The sequence below is a fragment of the Trichoplax adhaerens genome, genomic scaffold (assembly GCF_000150275.1).
Source record: "Trichoplax adhaerens TRIADscaffold_2 genomic scaffold, whole genome shotgun sequence".
Classification (NCBI taxonomy): Eukaryota; Metazoa; Placozoa; class Uniplacotomia; order Trichoplacea; family Trichoplacidae; genus Trichoplax; species Trichoplax adhaerens.
The window spans coordinates 8,094,785-8,107,323 of record NW_002060944.1 but is presented as its reverse complement, the minus strand read 5'-3'; the positions used below and the strand labels follow the sequence as shown (position 1 = coordinate 8,107,323).

The 12,539-nt window shown below is 30.8% G+C and overlaps 1 protein-coding gene across 1 annotated transcript; it reads right to left on the bottom strand.

Moving 5' to 3' along the window:
* Positions 1-6,840: 6,840 nt before the first annotated feature.
* On the bottom strand, positions 6,841-7,752 carry TRIADDRAFT_53816 (uncharacterized protein; the record flags this gene model as incomplete). Its single annotated transcript, XM_002109579.1, has 1 exon — positions 6,841-7,752. One exon carries the CDS (start codon positions 7,750-7,752, stop codon positions 6,841-6,843), a length of 912 nt encoding a protein of 303 aa, XP_002109615.1.
* Positions 7,753-12,539: the final 4,787 nt, after the last annotated feature.

The following is a 12,539-nucleotide window of genomic DNA, read 5'->3' as shown; positions in this document are numbered from 1 at the left end:
CAATGCAAGAATAGGGAAGTTATCACTAACTAAAGGTAGCTGCCTAGGTTGATATCAATTAAAATAATATTTCATTACTTTATGTTTTCATATTCCCCGTCGATTAGTTATAAATATAAGCTAGATAAATTGTTTCATAAATTAATTCAGTCTAGATCTCAGTTTGATATAAGCAATTGCAATGACTGAAGGTAACTATTTATCATCGCTCAAATTTATCAGTGGCATTGGAACTAGCAGCCTATAATCTTTGATACTTTAATAGAAATTGATAATCCATTCTAGCTATACCTGAATTAACTTACAATCGGCATTGCAACTGAGTTGAAAAATTAGTTAGTCTAACAATATTAAATCAAGAAGCTTAAAAGAGAAAATAAATATATAACGATGGAATAGTCCGATTGGTTAAGTTCCGTTACTCTATTAGAATATTAGTAGTTTAATCTATACCAGTAATAAACAGTAGAATGACTAAATGAAGGAACGAAATCGACTAGGGATGATAGAATATTGTAGTCAGTTTTAGCTTTCACTTCCTGTAAGTATACTGATAGTTTATTCCAGTTATACTGTTACTGTACTATACATGCAAGTAATATTCTTACTAACTTAAGATACCCGAAATAAAACAAGAATAACTATGGAAAGAGATGTGGATATACATCATGATCAATCTTCATTGTCCCTAATCATTTTCGTAGTGATTCAGTGAAGTAATAGTGTACAAGTAAGGCTACTATTACAATTACTGTCTATTCATGGAAAAGAATTCACGCCATTTAAGCCTTGAGGTGACAAAACGATGAATTCTATCCCACTAGGTGTCACATGGTACGTGACCTAAAATCTCCTTTCCTTCTACTACGTGACTCCATTTGCAACTAACAATTTTGAATGTAAAACGATTTAGAAGGCTTTCATAAAGATAATTAAAGAAGAATTTATACTCCAAGGGGCTATCGATCATTAGGGATACCATGTAAAGAGCAAAAAGTAATTGTATTGAGTGAATTGAATAGATCTTTGTACGATTGGATCCGTGGAATGTTTTTATTAATTAATACTATTTTAAATTGCGGCATAAAACTTGTCCATCCAATCAACTAGTGATTTTAAAATGGAGTAGAGTGAGCTCTGATTATTTGAGATCCTCAAAATTTAAGAGTATTTCTTTTTGATGAAGCAAATTAAGGGAAGATAAATTACATCTACCTGAAAAAGAGTTCACGCATTCAATAGGGTTCAAAAAGCAACGCAGAAGCTTGTCATACCATATAACATTAGTAGATTGATTACTTTAGTTTAGAATAGGCGATTTTGAGACGAAATACTACTATAAAGGGTTCAAATATACTAATAAACTATATTAAATACCTAATTTCATCGATTTTATACCTTGCATATTTATATCCACAATATAGTTGAACCGTAATTAATTTATATTAACAACACGCTATTGTCAGAAATAGACATGATATTGGGAATTTTATGATATTTTAAATATGCTCCTGTTATTCTCCTTTCAATTTCATATTGTATTGTTCTTGTTTGCAAATGTTAGTATTTCTGAAACTGACATAAACCAGCCACTAAATTGGGTTACATGATATCAAGTTATTTTGCAAGTAATTTGGATAGCCCTCCTTAATATTACAGTCATGCCAAATAATATAGAATGATTCTTTTGGAATCGCCTATCATTATGTAGAGACAATATGGCGAAATGGCTTTATAAGTTAACAGTCATGTAGTCTGCCAAATTGATATAAATTGACCATGGACCCACATACAGGATAGGTGGAGCACTTAGAGTGCTTAATGATATCCATTTTATACAGGAATGTTTCATCTCTATATCGTAATCAAGCATTATTTATTAATGGCATTGATTTTCTTTTGTTCGCAGTAGATATATATTGAAATAACATTCAAAGCGATACCTGCCAGCAAATGTTATAATGAAATATATAGATCATTTTTATTTTGAACAGGTAGTGGATTGGTATATTTCTTTCGTTTTCATATTGAATTTTCATCATTGACCAAATAGGCAGGTTATAGCTGTTAAATGCTATTTCATCAGATGTCATTATTTTAAAGTCATTAGATCATTTTAGAGAGCGAAATGCTTGTGCACTCTTTTGTGGCAATTTTTCCTAAAACTCGTATAACATAATCTATTCATGATTCCCACTAATTCCCTCTATGTATTAAAGTTCAGACATTATACCAAAATTAATTCGCTAGTCACGTACTACTCGAATTAATATTAATAGAATAGACTTTGGACTCGTTTCTGGAAATAATTTAAGATATCCAATTGTGGTAATTTGATATGCAATAGCTATATCGATACTCTAATCTGGTTAGGATAATCTAATGATAGCATCAACGTATACTACCTTTCTTAATGCAAGATTTTTAAAACTAAGAATACAACTTAGAGAAACAACGGAAAGAGTTCGAAGAATGTGATTACGATTTTAAGATTTAATTGAAAGTAAAGTTTTGCCTTTCCTTCTCATGTATGATTTCCGTAATTTTTTGTTCACTACTATCACCGAAGCTGAAATAAAAGTTACTGTAAGTTTTTCGCTGAGCATAATTGAATTCATTTAGAGCTAAGCTTTCAAGCCGCACTAAAGTAATTAATTATACACTGTTTAATCTTATTGTATCTTTCTTTCTCGCATATGGTAATCGTGATTGCAGATTCACTGGTACCCCTGGAACTAATATGAATAGTTACTACTAATTTTCCATTTAGCATAATTGAATTCATTTAAGGTTAAACTCCAAGCTGCACTAGAGTAATTAATTATACAGTAACTAATCTTATTCTACTTTCACACGTTGACATTTTCTATCCTCAAAGCGATCAAACAGGAAGCGGTCAAAATGATTTTATTGGTCACGTATTTGGTAAATTAATAATAATATGATGACCTATAAACCCTGCTTCTAGGAAAAAGGAGTAATCAAGATTTCCTATCACGTCGAAGGGATCCCCTTCTGGGCACCATCTAGTCTGCCTATGACCTTCAATAGTGGAAATATACTCGTTCTACATAGTAGTGAATGCATAGCTTACGAGGGTTTAGATTGTATTGAAAAGGAGTAGAAAGAAATCATTATCAGACTGAGATTACTTTAAGGATATGAACTTTTGCTGCAATCTAAAAATCTTATTACTAGTATTTAACTACATTATCGCAGTTAGTATAAAAATAACCATATGGCTTCATTTGTGATAATTCAAGTGCATTTATTAACAGATCAATTTCGAACATGACAACCTGTCTAGGATCATTCTAGCTGGCAATTCCAAATTGATTTCCTCATCTTTACGGTTAAATGACAGAGCAATGTAAAATTGATTTTAATGGTCACGTATCACCTTGGAAAAGTTGTTATAGGTCACGTAGACTAATTTTTAATTGGAAATTTTGCATAGAAGACTTCATTGTAACTATCAAGTAGAGCAATCTAAAGTATTCTAATATTCTTATTGTTCAAAAAGTTAGCATCTTCGTGCTAATATCAATCTTTTTAGCCCATAGAGGCTATAGTTTATGCAATACAGTGACGGCCCAATTTTTGTAATTTCATAAGATGGTGAGATTGTAGTACTTGGAGTATTTAGATAAATTTTAGATGACTAATTAGATATTGCTTTGACTATTATTCATCTGATAGACAATAGTATGGGTGTACAAAGAATTGCATTTCAATAAATAATTACTGTAATCTCTCATCGAAAATATGGGGCACGATTTCATATCAAACCATGACAGGATAGGATCAGTGTTATTTTCTTGAGATTCTACTGGAATGGCTCACTATTAATCAACTAATTTTGGTACTGAAAATACTCTACTATAATATGACAGAAGATTGAAAAGAATGCTGTAGAAGTTTAAACAAACACAATCTTATACGGTAAGATATTGCAATTTTACTTTAATATTGAACGAATTAAAATTAGAATTAGATATTGGTATTTTTATAAATGTATAGTAAAATTCAGTAGCTTTTTAGATAATGTGTTTTTGATATACGTATTCTATCACTTAAACTAAGAATTAGATATCCTCTAGTGATTAATCGATGTTTACTAACCTATTTTTTCAATTAAATAACGTAAAATGATGGATATTTAATTAAAGACTTGTAGTTTATACAACAAGTGTACGGATTTTGCTCTTTAATTAACCAAGTACTACATGAATTACTTCATCTATCCTAGCCTTCAACGAATCAATATACAATATAAAAGTAAAGCCTTTTCGTTAATTGTTAGTTTATCTTTCTTGGACATTGGACTCCTAAAATATTGCTATAACTAGTTGTTCCTATCCACTGGCATTTTCTTGATTTCAGTTTTACTACAGATGGATATTAGTAAAATAGCTGGTTAATTTTACTCCTTTTAGTCTCCTCAAACTAAATGGGAATTTAGCCATTCTATATTTATATATCTAATATAAGGGATCCGCGACCCTATATTTAATAGTATTAATTTTATATTCAACTGCAATATATAAATTAGTGGTACAGACGAGAACGCTAGTCAAGATATCAACGTTTATAGGCTAGAACTCAAGCGTATCGGTGGTTATAAAAATTTTCCAGTATAGTAAGTCCTCCTGCACTAAATTAGTGCTTCATTTACGCTTATGCACTCTTTACTTTCATGAATTATAATTTTGTAGTTAGTACGGTACTATTTTCTATCTCTATCATAGAGAAGTTTCTCAATAAATTATCTTCCATTATTAGCAGATAGAAGCAGTTTATTACTTAATTATTGTTGAGTATTATAGCATTAAAACCTAGACATGTAATCGGCACACAGCTAGATCTCAGGTTGAATGTACTCCTAAAGGATCAGTCTTTTATATCCTCCATTATAACTGCTGAGATATGTTGATACCGCCTATAGTGCACTGTAGTTGATTATATGCTAGTTGCTCCATTTCTCATAATACATGACACCGCCTACCCAGGCGCCATACATTATCGCCTACAGCAGCTATCGTCCCTAAATTACTCACTAATAGCACTCGACTATTCTACGCCTAAATGTAGTATCTTTGACACTACTAGTCCCCTAAGGACGGATGCTACCATCTTACTTTTTATTATCGGCCTCTTACTAAAGAACTGATTTTCTTACAAACTTGCGATAGACGTTGATTAGCATAAAGATGTGAAAAGTAGTCTCTATTTATATCTACCTAGCAGAAAAGTGCTAACGGATCAATATGGATCAATATAGGCTAAAGTCTGTAATATTAGTTAAAATTTTCCTTTGATCGCTGTTTATTAATGTATCTTTTACATAGAAGGCAGATACTACATTTACTCCAAACTAGAGAACTATAATGATAGTGTTTTGAATACAACACCTTGACTATAACAGCAGTAGGCAAGCAATAACCGTCATTGATTTACTGTACTCAATTTTAAGTCGTAGAACTGTATTATTAAGATTATCTATAGTCTATTAAGATTCTCTTGTAAAGAACTAGGGTCCATTTATACTTAAGAACGCTCGAATACCCACACCCTTCTATGACAGTATCAGTTGATTAGAATAAAAATTAAAAGTGCGCCAATGGATATCTGAAGAATACGCCATTCAATAATAGAAGTGATGATGGAGTCGTAGAGAGGAATTTTCAATTTTTACTGGTCTAGGGATCCACTGGTATATAGGAACCCTCAACTATCTGTATCTCTCTATGGAAGAGTCAGTTGATTATTATAAAGATAAAAGCGTGGCCAATTCATATCAGGATGCATTCAGTTATTTAATAAAAGTGATGATAGAATGATAGAGAAGAATGTTCAATTTTTACTCGTCCAGAGATACATTTATACCTAAGAACTCTCAGCTACCGGCATCTATCTATGACAGTATCGATTGATTAGCATAAAGATAAAAGTATGCCAATTCATATCTGGATACATCATAATTATTCAATAAAAGAGATGATAAAGTGTAAAGAAGAATTTTTAATTTTTACTCGATATTAATTACTGTATACAGTCGATTACTTCATATTAAAAACTACTGATATCTAGATAAGATAGATAAAATTACCCAGAACAATACGTTCAGATCTTTGATTACATATTCTTGCTTTGTTATCTAATTTAGGGGCGATATTTTGTTCGTTTATATTGCCAAAATACTGTTTTCTAACATTATTATCATTTATTATAACTATTCAACTAATCCCATTGATAAGGCTTTGCCCTTTACTGTAGCTCCGTAAATCACTTTAACTATTTTCTGTGTAGCTTTATTTCTAATCAGCTCTTGCAAAGAAATTTTTACTGTCACACGATAAGTCATAACCTACTTTAAAAATGATGCCCATCAAATATTTATGTTAGTTATGAATTTTATTAGTTGATATTGAAAATAATGAAAGATTGACGTAATATTGCCGTTGCCATCATGGTCAACTATTAATTTGTTTTTATCTACCTAGTTTATTCCTTAAGAATCCTCTATGGATTGCTGAACTCGTTCTGACTTGTACGATAGTGCACTACAAATCGTCGTAATGTTAATTAAGCAAGAGATTATTTTCATGACGTTAGTCGATGAAGAGTAGAGCAAATTGATCGCATGTATAGAAGATCTTTCCTCCAAGTAGTAGCTTTCATATTAGCGTACTAGAATTTATTACAATTAATCTTGTCATTCAGGACCAGATAGATATAAAAGATTAATTACATTTCATAATATGTCAAAGATTAGTTCTACTGGGATGGAAATGGACGAAAAATTGTAATAAATAGTAGAATTATCCTTCTAGCTAAGACTTACGTAATTCGAATACCATGTTCTCCTTCTTTCGTACGATATCCTCTGGTTAGGTATAGCTTTATATGGCAATCAAAGATACCATATCGTGCTCGAATGGGTGTTAGTCTTCCTTGGAGACAGTCAACTCCGTCAACCGAATTAATAATTAATTTATCAGCAAATTGAATCTGACATCGTCGTCGAGAGAAACGAGCAAAAACAATTCCAGTAACAAAAGCCAGCAATATTTGCGAGATAAATGCTTGCAAATTAGAAATCAAGATTAATAATAGATGAGCACGATTAGGATCTAAGTTTTCCGAGCCTAAGCATGTTGTGATTGATAAACTAAAGACTAGCCAATACCAAAATGTATAAGAAAGATCAAAATCGATGATGTCCGCTACTGTATATGTAATGGTAAATACGATACTGATGGTCAAGTAGGCCACAGCAAACAGGCCAAAGATATAACTCCATGGCATTCGTACAAGATTGCCAAATAAATCGTTGTCTAATCGAATCTGATAATTTCGAAAATGTACATTTTTAAGTTGTTCGGCAAATTTATCATCAATGGCTGAACTTCCTTCAAGATCAGCTCTTTCCGAGACTGCGGCGTAGTTTAAACAAATTTGTTTCCAAGCGTACTGAATAATGATGATGGACCACTTTTTGATGAATTGGCTCGTGGCAAGCATAGCTAATAAAAAGGATTGTAATGTTGCTCGAAGCAAAGGCGAGTGTGAAATACTGGTATTCGATACAATATGAGATAGATGACGAATTAATCGCCGTGGATGCATCGAAATGGAATGATGATGGCCTTGACAAGCTAAATTGCAACAACGATGGGAAATAGCTGGCCAACTGTGACGTCTCTTAGGCGTTCTAGGGGTATCGTTAATTTGAAAATCGGGTACTTCCATAGGTGATCTTGGCATAGAATGATGCTAATTAAAAGAGTCTTTAAAAGGTAGATAGAACGTGGGAAATGGTTATACTTTTAATCGATATCAAACTAATGAAATATCCAATAAAATGACGTTGAAATCGAATAATTACCGATTGAAATATTTGTCTAAAAAGTAATATGAATATAAGATGAAAAGGGCTACAGTTTTAGTTAGTTTAAAATAGTTTCAGACTGTTGATAGAACCATATGAAATAATTGAAAAATCAATTAATTTTCAAAAAGTATTTAAAAGTTAAATCCAAAGTAAAAGGAATCTTAATTCTGGCAGTTAAACTGATTCTTAATTGATACACCAGCAAACTTAAATTGAAATAATTTAAAAATCACTTCACTTTTAATAAGTATTTAGAAGTTAAATCAAAAGTAAAAAGAATATTTAATTCTGAAAATTGAGGTGATTCCTGATTGATTCGCCAATAAACTTAAATTAAAATGATTCAAGAAATGATTACGCTTCCATAATTAACCTTCGACTATCGCTCTAGTTTCGAATTAATTTTTAATTAATCGCGGCATAAGTCTGAAAATGGACGTTCTTCAATAAGTATTCATAAAGTATATATTAAAAGTATTAATGGTGCTGAAGTTAACCTTGAATTAACTTTCAATCAATAGTAGCCTTAACAGTGACTAAGCATAAGTATCAGTTACTAATATCCCCTAAAATATTTTATTATGGTGTTTTTCTTTTTCATGCAAACAACATCTTCAATTACTCTATATAATATTTTGCCTTTGGGCTCTTATAAATGATTGAATAATACCGGCGGGTCTTAATTATTTGATAGAATTAAAATCTAAACAAAGAAATCACGATTGTTGCATTCTAGAATTAATTATAAGCTCCACCATTACCGTTAGGAAGTAGTTTATTCTATTTTAAGCGATTAAATTAAGATTATTTTCGCTTTGTATCATATGCAGATACTATTTGTTACAAAACAGCTTTGCAAAAGGATAACGTAATGTACAATCAATAAGTCGATTCCCTGAACCACGTATCAGGGAGTAATATCTACTCTATCAGAACACTTTTCCTATACTAATAGACTTCATAAAGACTTAGACGCTTCATATTTTACGCTAAACACGAATCTTAAGAACTAACTTTGTTATAAGATATACCGTATTTATATACTCTTTTACAACAGTTTAGACATCCTGGTTAGTAATATTAACGTTGAAACCTTCTAATGAATCAAAAGCTAATTTTACCTACTGCTACCTAATGAAGACAACAATATTTATGAGCATAGGCATCTAATGACTAATACAAAATAATCAGATTACAATATATCCTATCACGGAATATTTCCACGATAGCCTACAGTACACTCTACCATAAGTAGGTTACAATCATAGTGATTTGAATTGTATGAAGATTATTTTCAATTCCCTAATTTAATTGCTAATTTCAGTATGCCGTATGTACATATATCACTGCAATACAAGCTAGTGCTATATTTAAGCACTACATATCTAAATTAGAAACTCACTGAATAAGAGTAAACCAACAAAATTATCCTAGCATAGATACTTCTACGCTAACCTCGATGTTACAGTGTGTAACACTGTAACAGTATTTGATCAATGTATCATGAAAATATTTAAATTAGGTTCCGTTGGATTCCTATGCATTGAAAGTAAAATATATAAAGGGTATGGATCCATAAAATGACATAGTACTCTTAAAGTTAATTGCTAAATAAATTGATACGAAAAAATCGAATAAAGCATGCATTGATGATAAGATAGAATATTATGAAATGTAGCAGATTTACAATAGCTTTCTAGCGTATTAACATAAATAAATATGCTAAAAGGTCGTTAATAGTCAGTGAGGTCCTGTAGTGCAGCCCCAAATATAGCTTAGATTACTATTATAAGACTGTACGAGAATAACTTAACTTGTAAGCTAGAGTGTAAGATTGTGTAAGAGTCTATTTGTAGAAGATGTTTACAGTACGTATTGTAGCGAATCTATTAAGATGTTTATATAAAGATCTGAGATATAAATAGATTTGCGCTAAGTATGTTAGTACCGTAAGTATTGTATTGTAATGCTTTAAATAGACGCGCGAATTATGAATAGATTGCGCGATAGTAAATTTAGATCTGATCTTGCGACTTAATGGGCAAGATAAGATTTGTTACAGTAAAAGCATTCTGTAACTAATCGTAAATAAATCCTGAATTTTGCTGTAATAAGTAGATTATCAGATAGTCAGATAGTCCTTGGTAGTTAGACGAACCTAACTTCTGTAATAAAGTGAAATTTGCAAGAAACTGTAGTTCTTGATTTATTGTTTTGAAGATCACTTTATCACAGGTCCGAAAATTTTTTACTTTATTGTAATGTACAATATAAAAGTTAGGAGATAGAACTATGATATAGATTGCGATGTTAACCGTAATTTTCTATGCGGTATAGATGTTATCATTAGCCGATTCTGTTCGACAGTTTATCACATATTTGAATAAAAAGAAGACATGCTTTACTTAACTATTAGTCAAATTAACTGAATAATATTAATTGTAGAATTTTACACGGTATGAATGTCATCGCTGACGAATTCTATTTGATGCTTTATCACATATTTAAATAAAAGGATATATACTTGAAAGTAAGATAGTTAATGTGAATAAATACCATTATTTGTATAGATGAGTTATTTAATACCGTAAAATCGGTATTAAAAAGATGGAATAACTATATTATCGAATATATTGGTGTTACAGTGTTAAATACTGTATTACAGTAGAAATAACTATGTTAGGATAATTCTGTTAGACTATCCTTATTTAGTTAACTTCTAATTTGGATATACTGTATTTTAATATAGCACTGACTTTTTATGACAGTGACACTTATACACATACTGAAATTAATAGTTCTAATAGGGAATGCAAATCATCTGCTTACAGTTCGAATCATTGTGATTGTAATTTACTTATAGTAGACTGTAAATTATCATGGAAATGTTCCGTGATAGGACATATCGTAATCTGACTATTCTGTATTAGTCATTATATGTCTATGTTCGTAAATACTGTTGTCTGCATTAAGGGAGCAGTAGCTAAAATTAATATCTAATTCAGTAAGTGATTCTAATGTTAATTGTATTAACTATGACTCATGAACTATTGAGGAATAGTATATAAATGCAGTATATCGTGAAATAAAGAAGAATTGTCCAACTTAGTGTTTAACGTAAAATACGAGGCGTTTAAGTCTTTGTGTAGTCTGCTAGTAGAGCAAAAGTGTTTGTGATAGTGCAGATATCGTTCCTTGATACGTGGTTCAAGGAATTGAATTATTGATCGTATATTGCGTTATCTTGTTGCAAAGCTGTTTTGTGACAATTGGTTAATAGTATAGCATGAAATAGAAGTAAATGGCTCTTAATAATATTTGCTGTATACTAATATGCTGTACTATAAGTTATGGGTAATACAAAATAATCTCATACTTGAATTTTTAAGTGAACTATGAGAACGATATGCTCAAGATAAGTAGACCATGAAATCGTGGTAAAGTTGATTTAGAAATACCAATTTTGTGAAGCTTTACTGTATTGAGGCAAATGATATCGGTATAGGATATCGTATTTGGGCTTTTACCTTATTGAGTTCAGGCTCATATTTGATAATTAAATTTACTGTCACCATAGGTTAGCTCCATTGAAGTATGATGATACAGTTACAAATTTTGTAAGATCTTCGTTGCTGGTTACAGTCAATGGTATGTTAGTTTATTGTCTATTCAATTGATAGGTATTTTTCCATTATTAAGGCTAAAATAGGATAATAAAGAAAAAAATGGCAAGGAGAGATATGTTTGTTAGAAAGAATATTACTGATTGCTCATTCGACTATTGGCGAAAACTAGAAATCAAGCTGTATAAGTTTGTTGTGATATAAAAGGATAGATATGCCTTTTTACTACTGTACTTAATGATCCATTTGCTCAATAACCATGTCTCCCTTTGGATGCTTGATTATCTATGATTATCAATTGTACCATTTTTTTTAGGACTACATATTAAGTTGTATAACGATATTTTGATAGATCCTTACCATTTATTTTAGCAGATTTACACAAATCTATGATCTAGTTAATAAACTAGTTCTGTCTTCGTTGGAATGAATATTTAAAGGTAATCAAATTCAATTTCTGAGGGATAAATATTAAGTTCCGCAAATTCGCCTTGAAAAATAGTGCTTACCAGCGCATTTATTAAAAATATTATTAGTTACAGCCCATCCTAGTATTTGTAAGCATTAAAAATTGAATTTCTGGAATTCTTCGGGATAGATGGCGATTGGCTACCTTCAGGTAACCAAGTTCAAAACTAGTTACAGATATGAGTTACTACATGATTTTCACTCCACTACTTGCAATTATGAATATTAGTTACTTAAATTCATGTAAAAACATACTGTTTACTTCTCAAAGGGCAACCTTAAGACTTCTTACTGATGTGTTTAATAATAAATTGTAATCGACACATTTACTACATTATCATCTTCTGAAAGATTAAGGAATCTTGTATATGTCTTCAGATCGAAATATTTTACTGGCTTTGATTGACAAAAATTTTTGGCTAAAATAGTCTTATTGCTATGGATACGCTTAAGTTTAAAATTTTATTGTAATTAAATTTAACGCAGCATTAAATTCTGTCAGATTTGAATTTACTATATGATTTATGAATCGATTTTATTAAAACACAGGAAAG